The following is a 21,072-nucleotide window of genomic DNA, read 5'->3' on the forward strand; positions in this document are numbered from 1 at the left end:
TGCAAAGCAAGCGTTTAACTATTATATTTTGTTAACCGACTATTCTATTAAATAAAAGGATGTGATAATCAATAAAGTCATATTTAAGAAATTAATATAAGTAATTATATTTTTAATCTTACCTGCACATAAGTAAGTATATTGTAGATTCATCATAAGCTAAGTTAAGTAGGTATCTAAATCAATTTATTTTGTGAATACAATTTCCATGTCCTTATCATATACGTATTGTTTATGAGCAAATTGAATTCAACTCAGCACAATGCCACAAAACTATAAAACAAACTTAAATTAAATAATAATGTAGTCAAAAGCTATCTCAAGTTTAATCGACACCTTGTTTTTTATTCCACTAATTCAGAGCGCACCGCGAGGCGGGAGGGCGGCGGACCAAAATAATGCCTGGATCATATTTTTTTTTGACTTCCGTCAGAGATAACGGTCAAGAATAAACACCTTTGTGTTGTTAAAAGGACAGCGAGCGCAGTCGACGTTAAAACCGCTATAATTGTTTATAAACACTGCATACTACCCCTCGTTATTTCCCACACAAACTTACAATTATTTCGCATTTAGACAATTTCCTCTAGTCAACGTATGGTCAAACTTTTCTCTTAAGATTAATCGAGAGGGTCTTCGTACGGAACGGATATAATACACTCCGGTTCCGGATTGAACAAAGGGACGTTACAAATTTCCTGTAACGTCCATGATTGCTGACGAAGATTTTGTTAGATATATGACGCACGAAATGATCGCCGAATGAAACATGCATTAACACACGGCATCGATCACGATAGTGGTGTTCGAAGTGTATTCAAACAATAGTAAATACATTTAGCGTGGCCATTGTTTGATTTATAGTGAAAGTGTGTAGGTAATTTATAAGAGTGGAGCGGGAGTGGACGAGGGTGAGTCGCGGCCGGCCACGGCGGGGTGCCGGGAAATCGGGGAAAAGCTGAAGATTTATCACCGGGCGAGCCACAGCCGTGGCTGACCGCGACCGCGCGACTGTTTGCCCACTCATTAAAGTCACCAAGTAAACGCTTAGTGCGAAGACGAGTATATTTGCGGAGCAATTAACGCGCTCGAGGTGAGACGAGGGTTGCGGGGTTGCTAGCGGTCATTGTTTGTAAACGATTATTATGCTAAAGCAACAGACTCGACAGCAACACAAATCATTAAACTCTGTTCGTACGTGTCACCGTAACTCTTCCAACTCTGGTCTATTTACAAACATGGATGGATACAATTATTACTTTTTTCTTACACACCGTGCTTTGTCGCGCACCACGTAGTGACGGCCCGTCAGATAATAATTTTCATATAATATGTATATACTTATAGATATTTTTATCGGTTAGAGAACTACACCAAAATTTTAGCGACAAACTCAACCATCTTGTGCTTACACGATATCGTTAAAATGCTTGTGACCGGTAGATAAGACCGATACAGAAGTGTGGAGTGTACGGATATCGTAATGCAAACACGCACGGTGTCAATCACGACGAGGCGGTGCCTTACAACATTTTATCAGTTGTCACATAATCTAACTATAACGCATTTATGTCAAATCGTTGATATACGCCTTGATAAGCCCACCCACGTTTACTATTTCATCATATAAAAGCAATGGCGGCGTTATATACTGTAACACACCGATCGCCATCATTACACATGTGAGATTATGTCACTTATGACACCAAGGTGTGTCAATTCAGGGCTATTTCTAATTTTATCAGTATTTGAACTTTCGATCAATACAGTTTACCTATGCATAATATCGTGTTAAACAACTTGTTATCAAAGAGACAAAAAATGTTAAGTAGGTATATTCCTTACGACATGACAGACTTTCAAAAGCGCCTGCACTAATCATAAGACCTAGGCAAAAAGGCGACGTGGTTGCGTGGTAGCATAACAAAATGTTGTCAATTTCAATAATGCTAGATTTTATTGTATTTCAAACATTAAATAAGTTATCTTAAACATACATTAGCTTATTTTCACAATGGCTCTAAACTATTTTATCTCTCATCTTATATAATTAAAATAAGGGTCCAACCCCAGATTGAAACCCACAACCACCGGAATTAAAGGAGCGCGTTCACATCAGTTAACCATCTCGACACGATGTTATAAACATTTATGGTCATTCATATATATTCTATTTCTTTATTGATTTTTTTTATATTACAAAGAAAAAGAATATCTTTGATAATTTGATCATTAGTTACTAATTATTTAATCAAGTACCGACGTGCCTAACTATTACTGTAAATAATTGAATGTTTGGAAAACTGCTGAAACGTAATGTCTGTTTTGGTTTGACTCTCGTCTTCTTCTCTTCTATCTTAATAAAATTAATTCATTAATATTTTCTTCATTTATATACTTGAACAACAGTTTAGAAATTTAAATCTCACATTAAAACACTCCGGTTCTATCGGGATGGGCAGAGCCATAAGACGTCGGTCAAACAACCCGCAACCATTACTACTAGTATTCGATGTCTGACGAGGAATACGATGTTCCGCACGGAATAGAAAAAAAACCTAACTATACAAATTAAAATTTAAACTTTACACTTTCACTGACACTGAACATCGGTCATTGACTTGGACTAATTAACCATTGACCTTTCATAAATAATACTTCGTAAGTACCTATGTATGTCACTTGAGATCAGGGCGCCATCTACCAACCCACCCACTGGGTGTGAGTTGTGAGGTGGAGTACCAACCTCATCAACCCTGGTGTCATGCTTACTATTGAGCCGCCAAAGGCCCCTGACATGGCTCACGTAACGACTACTTACTTACATCAGTCATAGTTTAGTAATTACGTAACACAAAAATATGAGTATCACATAATTACATCACGGGGTGTGCGGAGTCGAACTCTCACGTAACGAGTCTTGTAGAGTTTGTAAGTACATAACTGTAAACAATGCTGACTCAGTTATTGTTCCTACGAGCAAAATATATTTTATTACATTAAGAACTAAAAGTCTGTAAGTATCTTCACGAAGGCAGGTTGGTTTATTAGTTTGTTTAAGTCATAAATTCCTCCGTGTTTTCCAATTCGAACTAATTAGAGTAAAAATAAAACAAGTTTCTGTCATTACTCAAAGCAAGGTCGCTAGTGACTAATTAATCGGTGAAAGAGTGATGGTAATAGATGTTCCCGGAATATTTATGTTCCTCAACAAAATATTTATTTTATTAACCAGTGTTTTCATCAAAATGGACCACCAACGGTTATATTGCGAATAATATCATATTAATAAAAGCAACGACAGATATACGACACATCCGGAACATTGGTGAAAATAAATAAGATATTGGAATAAAATGCCGCTGCCTAGTTCAGATTTTAATTTATTTCATTTCTTACCTATACATAAACAGCCTATATACGTCCCACTGCTGGGCACAGGCCTCCCCTCAATCAACCGGAGGGGGTATGGAGCATACTCCATCACGCTGCTCCACCTACCAAAACCTGAACCTGATTTCTTACCTATATAAAAAAATATTTCCAATTTTACCTATTAACTAAAGGTATTTATAATAATATCTAATTTACTGAGAAACTTTACATCAAAAGACTACAGTACTATCCATTGTTGGTGTTGTGATATAAATTTGATAATTAGGTCGGAACTTAATCCGCAGTGATTAATGAACAAAGCGAGCACTACAGACAGACCACCCACGGGGAGGAGACGGCTTAATAAGACCCTCATTAACACCTTAATGGCTATTCTCAATTCGCTTGATTTCTCTCTACTGTTATTTATTTTTTCCCTCTCGGTCCCGCAAACGCTCCCGCGCACGGTTCTCTCAGCCGCCCTTTTAATTGAATCTCTGTCCTTTTTCTAAACTTATTCTCTTTGACTTAAGATTACTGATGTATTTAAATTGGGGTTTTGTTGCGTTTTTATAGTCTTCCTGGGCCTGCTTAGGCGTTTTAGTCATTCCTTTTTATTGAACTTTAAAATTGGTTTTACTTGTGCGCGACGAAGAAACTTTTGTGTACTTACTAACTAAATTTATACGTTGTATAAACTTGACATTTAGCCACAGAGAAGAGCTTCTCATTTCACGGATAGTGTTGTTAATTTGAGATGTCATCACTGTATGTCTATCATTTGACTCGAAAGCATCGCAGGGGAAGGGCTCTGAATATTTCCGTTCGCAATAAACTGGTGAGAAACGCATCGCAGGACGGTGCACATGCTGCCGTTGTGCCGACGAAAGATTTTACTACCGAGCTGTACAATATACTATATTTTTGTGTTTTTTGATATTGTCATTCTGATTACCTTTGTTTAATGAAAATGACATAAACAAAGAACTTGCTATAACTATAAAGTAGAGCATTAAGTTTACTTTTTCTTCTTTCATTGTAGTGTTGTTTGAAGTAGTAAAGTAGAACAACTTCAGGTATAGTGACGTCAGCGGGGGTGTTTCCCTAGAAGGGTAAAAATATTCAAATTGACTACTTGACAGTTTTCGGATAAGTATTTTAAAATTTACAATTAAAAATATTTTATTTACCCGAAAAAGCTTTATATAATAGAGCAAACACATTTTTCTTCAATTATTTTAAATTTCGCGCAAAAACGGTTGGTCACATGACATTTTGCCCAGTGACGTCACAGTTCAACAAACAAAGAAGCTCTCAAACAGTAGTTATCACTTGAAACCTGGCAGATAGATTTTGTTTATATTGGGAAATGTAACACACGAAGCCCAATCATGGCCGCCTGTGTTTCGGTTTTGTAATAGGTACACAGTTAAAAAAACGCATTCTTATTTTGTAAAAATAAAACATATAAAAATTATCTTAATAAAAAAGAACTATTGGATAATTATCGTTAAATGATAAACTACCATATCCGACATGTTTCATATTATTTTATTGTTATAACTGTCAAGTAGCCAATTCTGAATTCTGCAATCGGAGATTCAAACCATAATAGTTAGATAAATAACAATAACAAGAAGTTAGCAAGTTCTCTGTTTGTGAGTGTGTTAATTCACTTAATTAAAACCTACACATATTGCAAATCGAAATAGTTGAATCGGATTTAGATAATAAAGGTAGGTGCTACTGATAAGTATCATGCCCCGGATGGCCTTGCCTCACAGGTCACACGTGCCCAAAACACCTGCAGGCGGGAGAATTTTGTGAATGGAAGATACAATGTAGGTCTGTAATTTGGCTGGCACGATATAAGTACAGACTCAGATCAGACTAGCTCTAGGTGAAAAAAGATAAAAATATCGGTAGATAATTTAAAACCTGATTTCTGTTTTCAGAAATATAATGCATTGACATTATTAAAATTGTAAAGTACGGTTACTTAAACTTTTTTTATGTATGCGAGCCGACAATAGATAAAAGATGGCGCTGCCGCTGCCGTACCCGTATTGTTAGTAAGTCGCCGCTCGAACAGACGGCGCCACCAGCGTCGCTAGTGTACTCAAATGGCAGCTGAATATTTTTTCCTGCAATGGCCATACAACACTCTACAGGAAAATCATACGTAGTGCGTTTACAAATAAGGTCGAGTTCAGAATGGACCTCGATGAAGACTTACATAGCCAGAAACAGGCACGAGTGTATTTGTGGCGGAGCGTCGTCATTGTTCGCTAAATTGTCGCTTGCACGGAACCGGCCGGGCTTGTCGTGAGTTAGGTAGGAGCGCAGGGCACACAATCATACTACACGTACATTTAAACACCTGTTATTAAACATGCACAGGGTCACAGAGCGTAGATACAGCAAACCTTGTTTAATACAATGACAGATAGAGATCTCACACCTAACGATTTAGGATGCACCCACAACTACCTACATGTTTCCACACGATATTATAATTATAAGGTGAATGAACTCATTCCTTTACGAAAATGTGAATTCTTATGGAAAAATATAACTTAAGGTTTTCGTATCTGCGATGCAATCTACAAATTAAGAGTAAACATAAAACTACGTCGTAATTATTGTTTTAACCGCGACGAAGGCACTAAAACAAAGAAAATAATATAACTTATAACGAAGCCCACTCACATGTTCTGTGAAAACTTCTGATATGAACACTTGGTCTCTTCAGGATTAAGACAAGAGTTTCCTTTTAACACTCGGCAAAAAGGATGATTCTTTCGTTCAACGGATTTTCTGGATTTAAAGGATTTCAATAAGCACGCTCAAGTCAGCGGGTTAAATCCAATGAGTCGGATATGTTTAAATCCGAATACAATAACGTCTTAAACTGATTGTCCTTGAAAGTTACGAGTACATGCTTTTCTATTTATTACAAAACGGCATATTAACAAAGACGGTGATCGAATAACATTCGATTCGATGGCCTCGCGTCCCTAGTTCCCTTATAGGGATTACGCCGGTTGCGGAGCACACAGAGCGATCGCCCATTTGTCCCCCTTAGCCAGACAAGGTGTTAAACTGAAAGCTATGCAGACATGTAAGTACGTACACATGTAGGTACCGTCTGCAAACAATTACATGTGATTCTATTTATGTAACCCCAGCGCTGTAGATGTGCATATATTCGGAAAATCCTTTTTGGGTCGAATTAAGCGTTATGAAGCCAGAAATTTTGATGTTATCGGAAAATAAATTCTTTAAAACTGAACCAAGATAAAGTATAATTAGTGTAATAGCGGTCGCTTTTGAATGTATTTTTTGAGTTTAAATATTAATGTTTCGTGACAGGGCGGCGGCGCGCGGCGCGGCGCGGCTTCGCGAGGTGTCGGTGGTTTTCTGGCCCAGCGCGCCCGGACCGGTTCGCCGCTGGCTCGCACGCTACGCCAGAAAAGCCAAACACGTTGTACTGCCTGCACCGCCGCCGCGCCGACACCGATAAACCTTCCTACCTTCCAATACAGACAACCTATTGGTACCAATTTGCAGACCGTTTCTTCCTTCAAGAAGAAAGTAGAAATCGAATAAAGGTACCTTACGTAAAATATATTTTTAATAATTGAATTAAACTGTGTCGTAGAAATGTATATGAAATTCGTCAAATCTGTCATGGTAATCTCTATACGTAGATAGATGTAAACTTCACCTTTGGCTTATTATATAGGTAAGTAAATTATAAAGACAAAAGACACATACCAATGGTGAGTAGAACGCTGAGCTGTCGACACCAATGCTCGGATAAGGATTTTGGTCTGTCGAGGGGTAAGGAGCGCCGTAGACCCCAACGGCTGCACTCGACAGACGCGGGTATGAGGATAAGGCGAGCCTGGCTCCATCGTACTGACAGGAGCAGACAGTTTGTCCGGAGACGGGGTCGGTGATGATGGGGCGGGGGGTGTCGCAGCATGAGGCGGCGGGGGTGCTGGCGTGGCTGCCGGCGCCGGGCGACAGCGCGCCGCCTGGCACGCCGGACCCGCCCGGCGACAACGGCGGCGCCGAGCTTGACCCACCGTCCGGCGACGTGGCTGCGCCGCCAGTGCCCGCCCCGCTGCTGCCCACGAGCAACTGAAACGTCACATTACATTAAACACATCAAAATCACACTTTAACATCACGACAATAATTAAATCACATTTATGTTTCTGCTCTACAACGTTTTGTGATGCATGACACATCAGCTGATAATAATGATTAAACATGATATTCCCATATGTATCAAAACCATATATTATTCGCGATTTTAATAGCCTATGTGGCGTACATATTAGGTTCACTTTGCGAGACTGTCTTTTGTTTGGTTGGAGTTTCCAGGCTGAATCACCTGGCTGTCCGGAAAAGTAAAATGTGGACACCTCTACCAATTCGCAACGGCGCAGTGTAGTGAAGTATGATCCATAACCCATACATTGGCGGGAGCCTTGTGACCAGCAGTGGGACGTATAATATAGGCTGTTTACTTGACGGTTTTCTACCGAGGTTTGCTTAAGTAAACATACTGTAAAATGAATAACTAAATAAAGTCTTACCCCACGATAACTTTTCTAAACAAGCCATTAAATATATTAATTGAAACTTTTTAAACTAAGGTCATCTTTATCGAATATTTTTATGGTTAAGTTTAGGGGTAAGGATAATTGGCCAAACCATAGAATCGATGGCTAAGAAGTGACAATGTCCCTTTATAAATTATACAGGATATAAGATGAGAAAGTTTATCAAAAAGGTGTCACACTATCGGGAGTAAGGCTTCAATGCACAGTATGCCATTATTTGATAGGTACACGAAAATTCCACTGAATTTGAAGGTATGTGCTCCAAAGGCGGTTAAGAAAGTAAAGACTGATAATGTATAAAAGATACGACTAAAAACTATTGCTAAATCTAGAATAAAATGATGGCCATCAAACCCGGACACTTCGTGAAAGATGGCCAAACATGTTTTTTATAATTTAATTTTTAATATATATTTTTGAGCGATGTCATTACAAATCGTTACTTTTACAATTAATAACCGAAAGTTAATTGATTACAGTTTAAATAGAAATAACGATTTTTGAAGTAAATAATAAAAGTTTTTTAATATGGTCTAAATAAACCTATGGCAAACTGTCCCGGTTTTGCCCTGATATATAAAAAATACTATGTATACTTCATAAGTAGTACTAGGTATAAAACTAGTATCAACTAGGTATAAAAAATCATTACATTTTTAGGGCAGTGCGGTAAGATACTTAATATTAGGGCATCAGTCTTATCTGAGTAAAATCTTTGGGACGCGACTATCGTCTCAGGTTACTTGGAGGAAACGATTACTAAAATATGTTATGGAGAATCAAATTAGCGCTTGATTGATCAAAGCGACGACCGTTGGCATGATTTTGTAGTTATATAATGTAAATAAGTAATTTAATTTATGCGCTAACCTAACGTAACTAAATATTTTCAAAATATTGACATAGAAAACTAAGAACAATGGCTCTAACTGGCTCAATAAATATTAACCCGGTGCCTTAATATAGAGGAAGCAAATATCTAATAAAAAAATATAGACTGCGACTAAACGAACGAAAGAGTGATTCTAAGACCAAGCTCTTAAGCCTGCTTCATATAACAAATATGAATTGGAAATACAGACATAATTTGGACGGTAAAAGATTAAAGGGAAGAGAAAAGGTCCAAAGGACGTCAACACATTGGTCAACATGGAGCAAAGTTGACATAGAAATAATAGCATAAGTTTCTGTGTACACACCCAACCCTACTTGAGCCTTCAATGCTCCGTTTGAGTGCACCAACTTGTTTTCTTTAAACAGAGCGAAATATCTTCAAGTCTTACCGAATCAGTAGGTATATCATTCGATGACCGTTTTGCTTGAGGCAGATTAAGTGGTAAGTAAGTAAAATGTTACCAATAGATTTACATACATTAATTAGAACCTCTTTTTACGTGTCAACTTAAGAATACCTAACCATCAGAACATCTTTTGATCCAGTTGAAATTGGAGGCCAGTGCTCACCGACGCGAGCCATTTACTTCGATAAAGGTGAGCTACAATTACAAAGAAGCCAGCCGCGATTCAGCCGCCATGTTGTTTGAATAGCGCTATCACTCCGCCTCGCGTGTATACCCGTAATTAGTAATAGTCGCGATAACACGTACGTACGTTCTTCGTGTCAAATGTGGACCGCCACACCGATATTTATATATAAATGATTTGATGTCAATCGCGCGCTAGATAACACTCACACAAAAACACTGATATTAAAACACTGATTGTCTTTGAGTGACATTATCCAATATTCAACATACTTTCCATTATTTAGAACCCACAACACACCGATTTTGCTTATTAAAGTTGCGCCAGCCTATAAATTTGAATTGCCGATTATAACTTATTTCTTATTGGTATCAGGAATTTTTCTAAATTCTTTACTGGTGGCAAATCACACAGTATAGGCACCTATCCAAAATTAAAGTAAGTACCGAGTACATGTTATAGCTGAGCGTTCGCTGTTTGCGTTTGTTTTAAATTGATTACAGCGTACACATGTTCCCGCGGTGTGGGCACCCTGCTGATCTTCGGACGAGGCCCCGGGGAAACCTGCTTCGGTTCAAAGTAATATAATGTATCACGTAGGTACGTACAACTATTATTACCTCTATGTCAATCAGAGTGGAATGAAAAGACAATAATAATATTGCTACTGGAGGGTCGATCAAACCAAATATGAGCAATATTGTGTACAGAGAGGGAGACTTGAAGCGCGCTTGACTGCTTGAGTCAACAAAACTTCCAATAAAAACTACTTGGACGGAAAACTGTCTCGGAGGACAACGCAAACACTCCTCTTAAAACGAAATCCTCATCCAGTTGCTATTACCCTTAAATTAAATAAAAAAAGCTTTAGTAATTTAGTCCAATCTGTCAAATGAAGAGTGTTGAGCAAAGAGAGGGGGTTTGGATTAATGTTTTATGTGGGCGAATATCACGTGTTTACACGCAGGGTGGAGTTTCTTTTAGAACTTGTTGTAACATTAAGTATGTATGTACTTGTGTTAACCATCAATTAATCCTGAAACTTTAAGGAATGTTTTTTTGTTGAATGCTCCCTTTGCACTAACCACGATAGCTACCTGTAGGTGTCTTTGAAAGCATCGCTTCATTTATTAGAAGCTAAAACTAGTCATGACTACTCACGAAGAAAGAGGATAGAAAGGCCCTAACGCGCAATTGTATGAGAACCACTGTTGCCGGTTCAACCCCGTTCTCTTTTACTACTACTCCTGCAAACAGATAACTACAACAGCTCTTCTGCTTCTCAAATTCCATAACTACTTTACCGGCTATGTATATTTTATGTGATAGGCTGCAATTTTATGATTACTTTTCATAAGGTATTGCATACCTACAGAAGTTTTTATTTTTTAATAGCTGATCTACGTTTTTAGCTTTCTTGTGATAAGGTGGAACTCCTTGCATGATAGTCGATATTTAAAATATTGCTCTGAAGGTTATAATACACAATACGACCTTTTAATATATTTACGCAGAGCTCCGTGAGTCGTAAAATTTGCGGACGAGTGGAGTGCAAAGTTGAAGTATGAACCATTTGCTCACACTTGTATGGCGTGTGTTACGCAGTCTCTGGGCCCTCCCGCAACCTCTCTCTTATTTCGTGTGACTATTTACTTCTAATTCCTGTATCTCTGACCTTTGAGAGGGTGGGTTACCTTCATACGTAGGAACCTAGTACATACCTATCACACAATTTTTATTGGAAATTTCAGATTAGTAATGTCATGCCCGCTATTGTTTATTTGTCAGCTTCGTGTTTCATTGAATGAAATATATTTTTCCTTCTTTCGCCTAACACCCCTTATTATACATTACATTACTATCTTGAATTACTATAGTATTTACGTATTGATCTACTTACTAGTAAATTACTTAATTTCACTCTCTATCGCCACTATCACACATAATCTATCACTTTTTAACTAAACATAGAAATTGTCTATGAAGTTATTCTTGATAATTATTAATTAACGCTAGTAAGCCCACGTCACTTCACTCAAAAAATGTACACATATAATATTAAAAAATGTTAATATTAATGTGTCTATTTTAAATCCATCAGTTTTAACTTAGCGTGTCGGAAACGTCCACAATAGTGTTAAATTTTATTAATATAACATTTTTAACCAACTTAAAAAAGGAGGTAAAGCAGAGAAGGAGGTTTTTAATATTGTTGTAATTGCAAAATATTCGTGTATGTTAAACTATGTGGGCTTCTAAAAACACGTGCCATATTTCACAGGGGTATGTACCTACCTATATACAGATACATTTCTGTCCACATTTTTCTCAGAAAATATAAATCGTATTGTAATATTGGAATAAGTATGGTCCAACTTAGGGAACAGTGCATATTTCATCAAAATCGGCTAAGTAGTTTTAAAACAATGATCTCGTTGATGTCTTTTGTATGAAGGAAACCAGCAGTGTAAGTAGGCAAATTACACTAAAAAAGTAATTAAAAAAAAGTCTAGAAGATTTGTCTAATAAAAAGTAAGAAATAATATTTTGTTAAATACAATGTCACAATCTAAATAGAAGTCAGCGCACATAGAAAGAAGGTCATCTTATGTTCATGTTCACACGTTGTCATAGGTAAAGTGACCACACGGTGGAGCATATCGAGGGTTTGCAAGTAAGGAAGGTTGGCTGCCCCGACTTCAGAATTCAGATTCTAACGTTGTATTCAACAAAATATTACTTCTTACTCTTTATTTTGAAGTCGGTTTGATTTTTTTTATAAGTACTATTAAAAGTAGGTATACCCAAGGTATTTTAAAATGGTTACGAAAATATCATGCTGACATAGAGTTAGTTTTCAGAGGTAGGTTATCATAATTACGAGTTTACGAGTAAGTATAAGTAATTAAAAAATTGCGGATTTCTATAAAACGACTAACAACGCATATCTCAATAGTGGCCTGAAACAGGGCCTACAGGGCATATTTTATTTAAAAAGTTTAATACGTCTGAATTTGGATATCAGTATGCCTGGTCTAGTGTCATGATGACGGGTGTGAGCAAAGGCGTATTTCGTGCGAACAGACAGACAAGCATACATGCTGAAACCGTAGGAATTTTTAGTGACTAATCATTTTCGTTTAGTTCCGAGATTGCAGCATTTAATTTCAATAATAATATTTTCGTAATTTTTTTTTTAATAACATCTGAAAACAAAAATACAAAGAACTTCAGAGAATTAATTTCCGTTATTACTGTAACTAACCCCTAAATTACGAGTACCTATTACGGAATAATTTATTCATCGAAATAGCTATTTCCTGTGCAGATCTAAATGGTCATTCTAATTGTCAATGTTATTTATATATGGAGAGCTAGCTAAGCATAATTGAAATAGGGCGTGTCTCATTTAGTATGCGCCTAGTAAATCCGTCCGCTATTGGATATTCTCTGGGTACAGGTGATAGTCAGTAGGTACGGGAAGTGGAAGCTTTCAGTGGGTCGTCAATATTTGATGAGAGTCGGACAGTAGCTCGACCCGCCCCCCATCATACTGACCCGCTCGAGCCGAAACTAAAGGACGGACGACAGCGAAACTGACCACTTTTACTACAAGACTTTCCAATCCAACCTATCTTTTACTAAGTTACACAGGCGAAACCTACAATAGTGTTAACAATTATTATCGATTGTCAATTTCCTGGAATAATATAGATTCATCATGTTTGTGAATAATTGAAATGTCAACTTGGGATTCGGATACACACAAACATATAAACAGCCTACATAGCACGTGCTACTGTCCCACTGCTGGGTACAGATTCCCGTAACAATATAAACATTTTATTGGGTAGGGGAAATTTCCGTTTTATTCCACAAAAGTGCTTACAATTTTTTCACGCTTTTGTTTGACAATTGAAAGTTTGACAAATGCAACGTCTAAACACACGTACTTTTTCACATAAATTATCTCAATGCTAAGTAGGTACTTAGGCTTAGGCACTTAGAGAGAAACACGTGGTACCGACCTACTCTACAGTTAAAGCAGTGTGTGGCCGGCGACGCATACGAACGATGTCGCAAAATGTTATTACAGATAAAAAGATACACAAAAGGCCAAGAACCTTCTCGGGGAATGAAAATACAATTTTGTAATAGAAACGATTCTGCAAACATTAGTTCATGAAACTCTATTTCAAAACAAGTAACCTTTTAATTGGATGACGTTTGGACCACACTTGCTGTCATTTGATTAACTCCAAAGTATCAGAATGGGTTTGAACATCCATTACAGTCGATTCGGGTTATATTAATTGAAAAGCATTGGCTACCTGCTGCATTACCTTCATTTCTCACTCCGCCATTAAACCGGCCAGCGGACAGTAAAGGCGTAGTAATGTGTTTATTTTAAAAGCACAGTTAAAAGGCATAAAGATGATCTCATAATTTCCATTACATTAGCAAAGGCATTATCCCGTCTCGAAGGCCCGTCGCTCGCCGCTCCAATTTCGCCCTGGCCAACGGGATATGTTAAAGAGGACATTATAATAATTAGATTGTTATCAGATGTTATTATATGAATTTTCCAAAATTATAAGAGTGAACGACGAAGATAAGTCGACGATATCGTGACGACGGTAGGTTGCCCGCACATAGATTACGGAATAGCCGCCGGCCAGCGGCGTAATCGGGCGCACTAAATTTTGGTCCTTTAGAAGAGCACGCCATACAGCAAATCGATAACCGATCATTATAATGATTGGGCTGTAAACGCTGCTCTTGTTTTCTTTTGAGACGCTTGACGAACGGGAGTCGTATTTTAATTTGAGTGAGGGAGCGTGCGGGGTGCGCGGGCGCGCACCTACTCCATGCGTGTTCATTCCACCTGACCGACACGTTTGGCCCAACAAACAGCAAATTTCTCGTTTTAAAACGCCTATTCGGCGAGCGGCAAACCAAATTACTTATATTGCTCTAGAGGCACAAAGCCTAAATTGTATGGGGAATAAGAAGAAAGACGCAGATTACTTTCACACGGAATATGGAGTCCCACCCCCCTCGAGTAATCGGTTACCATTACGATGAGTTTTTAAAGTCATCGTTATGTGAGTAACGATTTGAATATTAACAGCATTCATTATTGAATACACAAAAACATTGCTTTTATACCTGTGCGAATTTTAATACATATTGAACGAACGATGAACAAAATACGAACCATGAACAAAAATTTTTGTAAGTCGTCTTTTGAAAATACATATAACAGCAAACTGGCTACTATCCCTAGCTTAAAGTTCTGTTGTCTCATCATAGTACCTATATCTCAAGCAAATGGGTAATGTCGAGGATCGGAAGTCGTATGAACTCAAAAGTAAGTCATTTAATTGTTTCCCTTTTTCATGTACATGGTGCTATGTTCAGGTCATTCACTGGGAGATTTGGCGTGTAATGTAACAATGAAAGATTCGATTTAGTGTTAGGTAGTTATATTATATATTTACGGTCTGGCCAACGAGCTTTTGCTTATTTTTAAGCTTTAAACTGAACATAAGTCCGATCAACGCGCGGGTCAGACCAACTTATGCTGGAAAGTCCTACAAAGATATTGTACGCTCAGTATAAGTTGCTCGCACGCGTATAACCGCACGCCCCCGCGTGTTTTAGACCAACTTGCTCTGGAAGGACTATACGAGTTTGTAGTCCTTTCCGTAAGATGGTCTGACCTGCGCCGTACAACGCAGGCGCAGCGTCCTCTGCGGCCTTAGACGCAAACTCCGCGTGTATACATGCTCATTACATCTAGTAACTCCATTATGTTGGAATGTAGAAGACAAATTCCTCAGACATGGCGGAATATCTTCCATTTATACTATATTTTTACAATCCACTTATTGGAGACTGGAGTGCAGTCTTTGTTAATAGAATCTGGTCAAGAAATTAAGCAATGTCGGATGTAGTCTATTGGACTGTTTAATACTATTATTTTTAGATTCCTCAGGGTGTCGAAGAGTATTTAAAGCCGGTAGTCCAAGGTTGATGCACTGATACTTGTAGGGCCCACCCAGCTTGTCAATTTTGGCATTTGAATTGACAGCAGCTAGTCACCTGGTTATACACAAAATGTAGTGAAAGTAAATTATATTTGCCGTCCAGTTGATTCAGGATACAGCATTGCCAGAGCCTTTATTTTACTAGGTACGTTATTATTCTTACTTACACATCTGATAGTCAGAGACCGTGAGGAAAATCGCCCTGGGCATGTCGTAAAAACTGACTAAGATCCACAGACACAACTGTGTTAAGACTTCTATTTCAAATACGCCTGCTTAATCTGGTAGGGATGAAGGCCTGAGTGCATGTATTACGTTATTTTTTTTAAGAAGCTCTGAAAAAGTATAAAATTTATTTGTACTAGGTACTTACCTCTTAATAGGTCCGATAAATTTACACGATAGAGACTATGTCAGTGACGTGTGCTGCTGGTAGTTAAGATGTATATGATAGATTTATAAACCGGTGTTAATTTTACTTTTTGGAAGACTTCTGCTCTCTCTCTCTCTCTAATTGGGTAGGTTTGGGCTTGGACTCGCGTTCAGCATATCACATACACGTCATATTTCTTCGGAGTCCTTCAGAAATTGTATAATATTTTGATCTTTTATAGAGCTAGTAACTAATCCATGTCCCAAACGTCATGAATCATGTCATGAGCCTTTCATATTAAGAGAAAAAAAAATAATCATTTGTAACACAGCGGTGCCTACTTTGATCAATCTGAGTTAATACAGTTCCCCACATTATTCACAATATGACACCTTTTTTAAGTACTGTAACTAGCTAAGTAAGGCTAAGTTAAAATAAAAGAGTGATTCGTGGCATGTGGGATGTAAGGACGAGGTGCGTGCACCGTGCGGTGGCGAGGTGGCGCGCAGGGACGCGGCGCATAGCGCTCGCCTGACACTTCACAACTCCGCACCTATCCATTTACGTGAACCAACATTAGAGATGCGCCGGCAGCACCTCGGGGCATCTGATCGCACATCGATAAATATCAATCGCGCCCGCGACAACTATTAATGGTTATTTAACGGGATTCCATTCAATTATCGTCGGGCGTATTGCGTCGATAATTCCGATGGCCAAATTCCCAGTAGTTAATACTCGGCGGGTACTTCATTTATGGCTCTTGCCATGCGAGCAATCGCCTCGCCACATGTTCAATCGGTGACCATTGGGCATTAATTCTGCAACGTTCGCAGCCGTCAGAGCGTAAAAGTATGTTAATGTACTACACAAGTTGTAAAGTAAGGGATAAAAAATGTCACTTGCTATTTCGTTTACTTGCTTATTGATGAAATTGCGATGTTGTGCCAGTTAATGACGCTGACAATTAATAATACGATCTCCTTGAGGTGATTAAAATAAATTCGAATAAGATACGATATTCCAATGAGAAAACCATAGGTAATGTAAATAAAACAAACATTGTATGCTATTGCGTCCTGGGACTTTTGTTAACTATTATTACAAAATAAAAATAACTTACTCTTATATGGAGCCGCGAGTGGTCGTTGTGCGCGCTGTACATCGCCGACAAATCAAATGGAAACGCGTCAAGTAATCGCTTACGACAAATACAATCTAAGCGTACGCAAAAGAGCAATCGGGCGCGACGCGGCAATTTGAGATTCTTGTTCCATCTTAAATTATCGACAAGTTTAATAACAAGCGTAAATGCAATGGCAATAATCGCCACAAATTAATTACCAGCTTAGAGCAAGCGCGAAGAAAAACAGTAAAAGCAATGACGCGTTGTTGAAACACGGTAGTAGCCGGCGGCGGGTAGAATGGGGTGCAATAGGCTAAAATTTATACGCCGCGTAGGTGCGTCGGCCGGCGGGCGTTTGGAGTTTGGCTTATAAATAACATTTCGCGGGCGGAGCGGAGCTCGGATTATGAGGTCGGAGGACTCAATTAAATTGTGCTACCGGACCCGGCTTTTATTGTGGACTTTTGCCGTGACCTCCCACCGGATTGCCAGATAAATGGATCCACTTTACACGCGGCGTTGGCGTTCGCACAAAATTCGGGTGAATTAACGATAATGATTTCACCGCATCCAGTCCCGGCAATCTACGTTGTTGCATATTATATTGTACACTTACTAACGATGGTATAGTTTCCTACTCACTAAGTAGGTATGATGCGGTAGGTAATCTGCTTAAAGACAAATCGATTTTATCGTGGTTCTAAAAGCGGAATGATTATATCATACTTAGACGTTTATCTTTAAAAATTGTTGAAAAAAGTTTGATGCCCGTTGCCTAATACTATCTTACTTCATGATTGATGTAAAAACTTGTTCATATTATGTAAAATTGATTAGACCTATTGCTTACATAAGGAATGCTGTGGTAGGTAGGTACCTATAATGGTAGGTATGCAAGGGCTGTTTCCTCGACGTTTGTTTACTTTTCTAGTAAAGAACCCGTATCAGAAGGCTATTAAGTATTAAATGCCGTCGAGTCCACTTCAATGGTCAATTGCATTCGCTAAATTAGTCGGAAAATTGTTGTGGGATAGCACTGTGCTTTTGTGTAGCCAATGACGGTTCCGCCAATTCGGTCTGAATAAAATTTCTCTTTGTTTTAAAACAAAAATGAACATTGTTCGTAGGTACATTGTTCTTATTCGCTGATTATTTTTAAAATGTGGTATTTACATAATAGTCTGTTATTAATAAGTCAGCAAAGGATTCATTCATTTAGGTTTGAAATATATAGCTGCTATTTTATGTTTTCTTTCACGTAATGTCTATCTAAAAATTATGAGATTAAACGAACTTACCTGTAAGTGAAGTTCTATCTCAATTATACGAAGCTCCTTGTTCGAGAGGTATTAACTACATTGTTAATACCTCTCGAACAAGGAGCGAGTATAATAATAATAATATAATATCTATCAAATTATTTCTGCTATCTCAATTACTCTACTTAATACAATTTTGAAATATACTTTAATGTAGATCTTTTATACTAAATAATTGATAAGAACGCATTTGGGTTAACCATTGACGTACCCATTTTTTTTAAAAATATGGAGTTCTTATCAAATCATTATTCATTATGGCTTCATATACAGTGGTGCTGCTTCCTACTGGAAGCAGGACCTACTGGTCCACACCTTCATACTTTTATTTTAAGTTATACCTGTCATTTTCTTATCCGCCGAAAAGGAAAGGGACGGGTAATCCACGGGCATAACATTTATGAAATACACGTCAATTTAAACTGAAATTTAAACAACCCTCTCAAAATTTTACATTGTCCAATAACCCGACAAAATTAAATTGAGAACTCACGTTAAATGGGTTGCATACCTACTAGCGAGGCGACTATGTTATTCGCCCAGGTTATTCAGTTATTCATCAACCCCCTGGAATCAACACCAGCACCGACCTAAAGTAATTTACTACCATTTACAAAACCACACAAACTAAACTAGGTGCTTACCTACGTTCTTCTATAACAAAATAAACGCCTAACATCTAATATATTTCTGATATTACTTCTGGTCGTTGCGTATAGCAATTTTTTTTCCGGTGTGGACCATTACGTATATATAATATGTCCATTTTATTAAATTTTAAGCTTCCTCAACCAAGTTTCCGCCGTATCCGTCACACAACGCTGCTGGTAAACATTATTTACCGGCCAAGTTGTGACTACCATCAAATGCAAATCTACGGTTGCATTGCTTATTATCATAATGTCAAAAATACATTGACCTAAACGAACTAGGCACTATGCAATCTACGGATAAAACAAAAAATAATGTTATTAAAACTAAAAACTTCGGCTAAAAATGTCCCTACATGTTAGTTCTATAAGTTTATGATACTAAATTAACTACATGTCAGATATGTTATACCTAACTTATTATAAATTATAGGTTAAGGCTTACCTTTACCGTTAGGGTTACTTTTAGGCTAAATTAAACTGATTCCTTCGTACCTACTTTATATTTAAGTACTATAGTGTCCCCGTTGCCTCTTCACACACTGCTCAACCCGTACATAATGGAAGTAGCGCTTTGAAAAGTTCCTGTCTCCTGTAACTATAAAGGTTTACTTACACTAAATATACATTTTTTATTTAAATCTCTTCTTAGAAAACCCACATTGTTACACCATACTAATAGTGGTAACTTGCGGAGTTAAGTGCTGATCACCTGACTTTATAGTAAGATTCTCTTTATCTTATACTCATCTTTGAATTTCATATCAAAGAAGCTACATGTTGTTTTCTGATTTACTTGTGGCCCTGCCTACCGCAGCAAGGATTACGGGCGTGCGTTCAAGTTTTATTGTATGTTTTATTGTGTGTGTGTGTGTGTATTTAAGTGGCTGGGACACAATCAATAATTCGTTCGACCATTTTTCCTTTGGCCCAATCCGTCAATCGGTTTCGTTATTAGGTAATAGTACGAAATTTCTCCCCTTTTCGACCATTTTTTAAAATACATTATTAAGTACCTTATTTAGTTAACTCTGAACAAAATAACCCTTGTCATTTTAATTAATACCTACAGGTATTTATTTCGTAGTTCTCTCATTTGATAAATGAATTTTTGACATTCTGATACCACACCTAAAAGTAAACAAACATTATTATTATTCAACCAATATGAACATAAGCAACTAGATATTATGATGCATGAGGAATAAAGTATAACTTTGAACTAGTGCAGTTAGTCATATTCCGTGCATGGTTCAGGGAAGAAAATAAATACTTGTAATACACTCTTGGGGTGCCGCCTTCAAATTAGTCGTGTTGATGCTTTGGTGGCGCTGCTGTCGCACGACAGTCGCATTATTTGATAAAAGCACACAAATAGCCACGCTACTAAGAATGCCCGCAGGTAACTGCTTATCGTTGCATCACAACGATCTATGGATAGATCATTAGGTTTTTGTATACATAAGTACGTACATACATTTTGTCATGACCGTATTAAAGAACCTATATCAGGGTGGCCAGAGCCGCAAGCTAGCTCTGAAAAATACAAAATATTCGAGCACAAACTCAAACTATCGGAAAAGTAATATAAAACGGAAATCATAATTCAAGTTAAGGGTCATTTCTACCTGTCTCTGATACTTTATCTGATGTCTTTTGTGCATAGAGGCGCCATCTCAACTTTTTTGGTAATAAATGCGGGTGTTAAAATCTAACGTCGCTAACTTACGTTTTATGACGCACAAACTTTACAGATCCTTTTAAAAGATACGCTTATGTGGATCTAGTTGCCAATAAAATGGCAATTTAAGTTGGGACTTTAATCAATAATCGAAAATATAAGTAAGTAATCAGGAATGTTGTCCTTTCGTGTCTGATAAAGCCACGAAAGAACAACATTAAAAAGAAATACGGTATCTATAAAGAGTTAAAAAACAAAGTCATTGAAAAGTTCGTTGAAGATTATAGATACCTGTAAGGACAAACCTACCGTAAATTTTAGACTGTTTTAGATATTTGATGCGTTATTATCGATCTATGGTGTCAATCAACAGCAGTAC

General features: G+C 37.6%; 1 protein-coding gene across 3 annotated transcripts in view; it reads right to left on the reverse strand.

Annotated features, from left to right (window-relative positions):
• Positions 1-21,072, reverse strand: part of LOC126380694 (homeobox protein araucan) — a 77,701-nt gene that overhangs the window by 19,358 nt on the left and 37,271 nt on the right. For all 3 annotated transcript variants that reach the window (XM_050030276.1, XM_050030274.1, XM_050030275.1), the window contains exon 2: positions 7,153-7,521. In XM_050030276.1, coding sequence (XP_049886233.1) covers positions 7,153-7,521 — 369 coding nt within the window. The remainder of the gene's footprint in view (positions 1-7,152; positions 7,522-21,072) is intronic.

This window comes from Pectinophora gossypiella, chromosome Z (assembly GCF_024362695.1).
Source record: "Pectinophora gossypiella chromosome Z, ilPecGoss1.1, whole genome shotgun sequence".
NCBI lineage: Eukaryota > Metazoa > Arthropoda > Insecta > Lepidoptera > Gelechiidae > Pectinophora > Pectinophora gossypiella.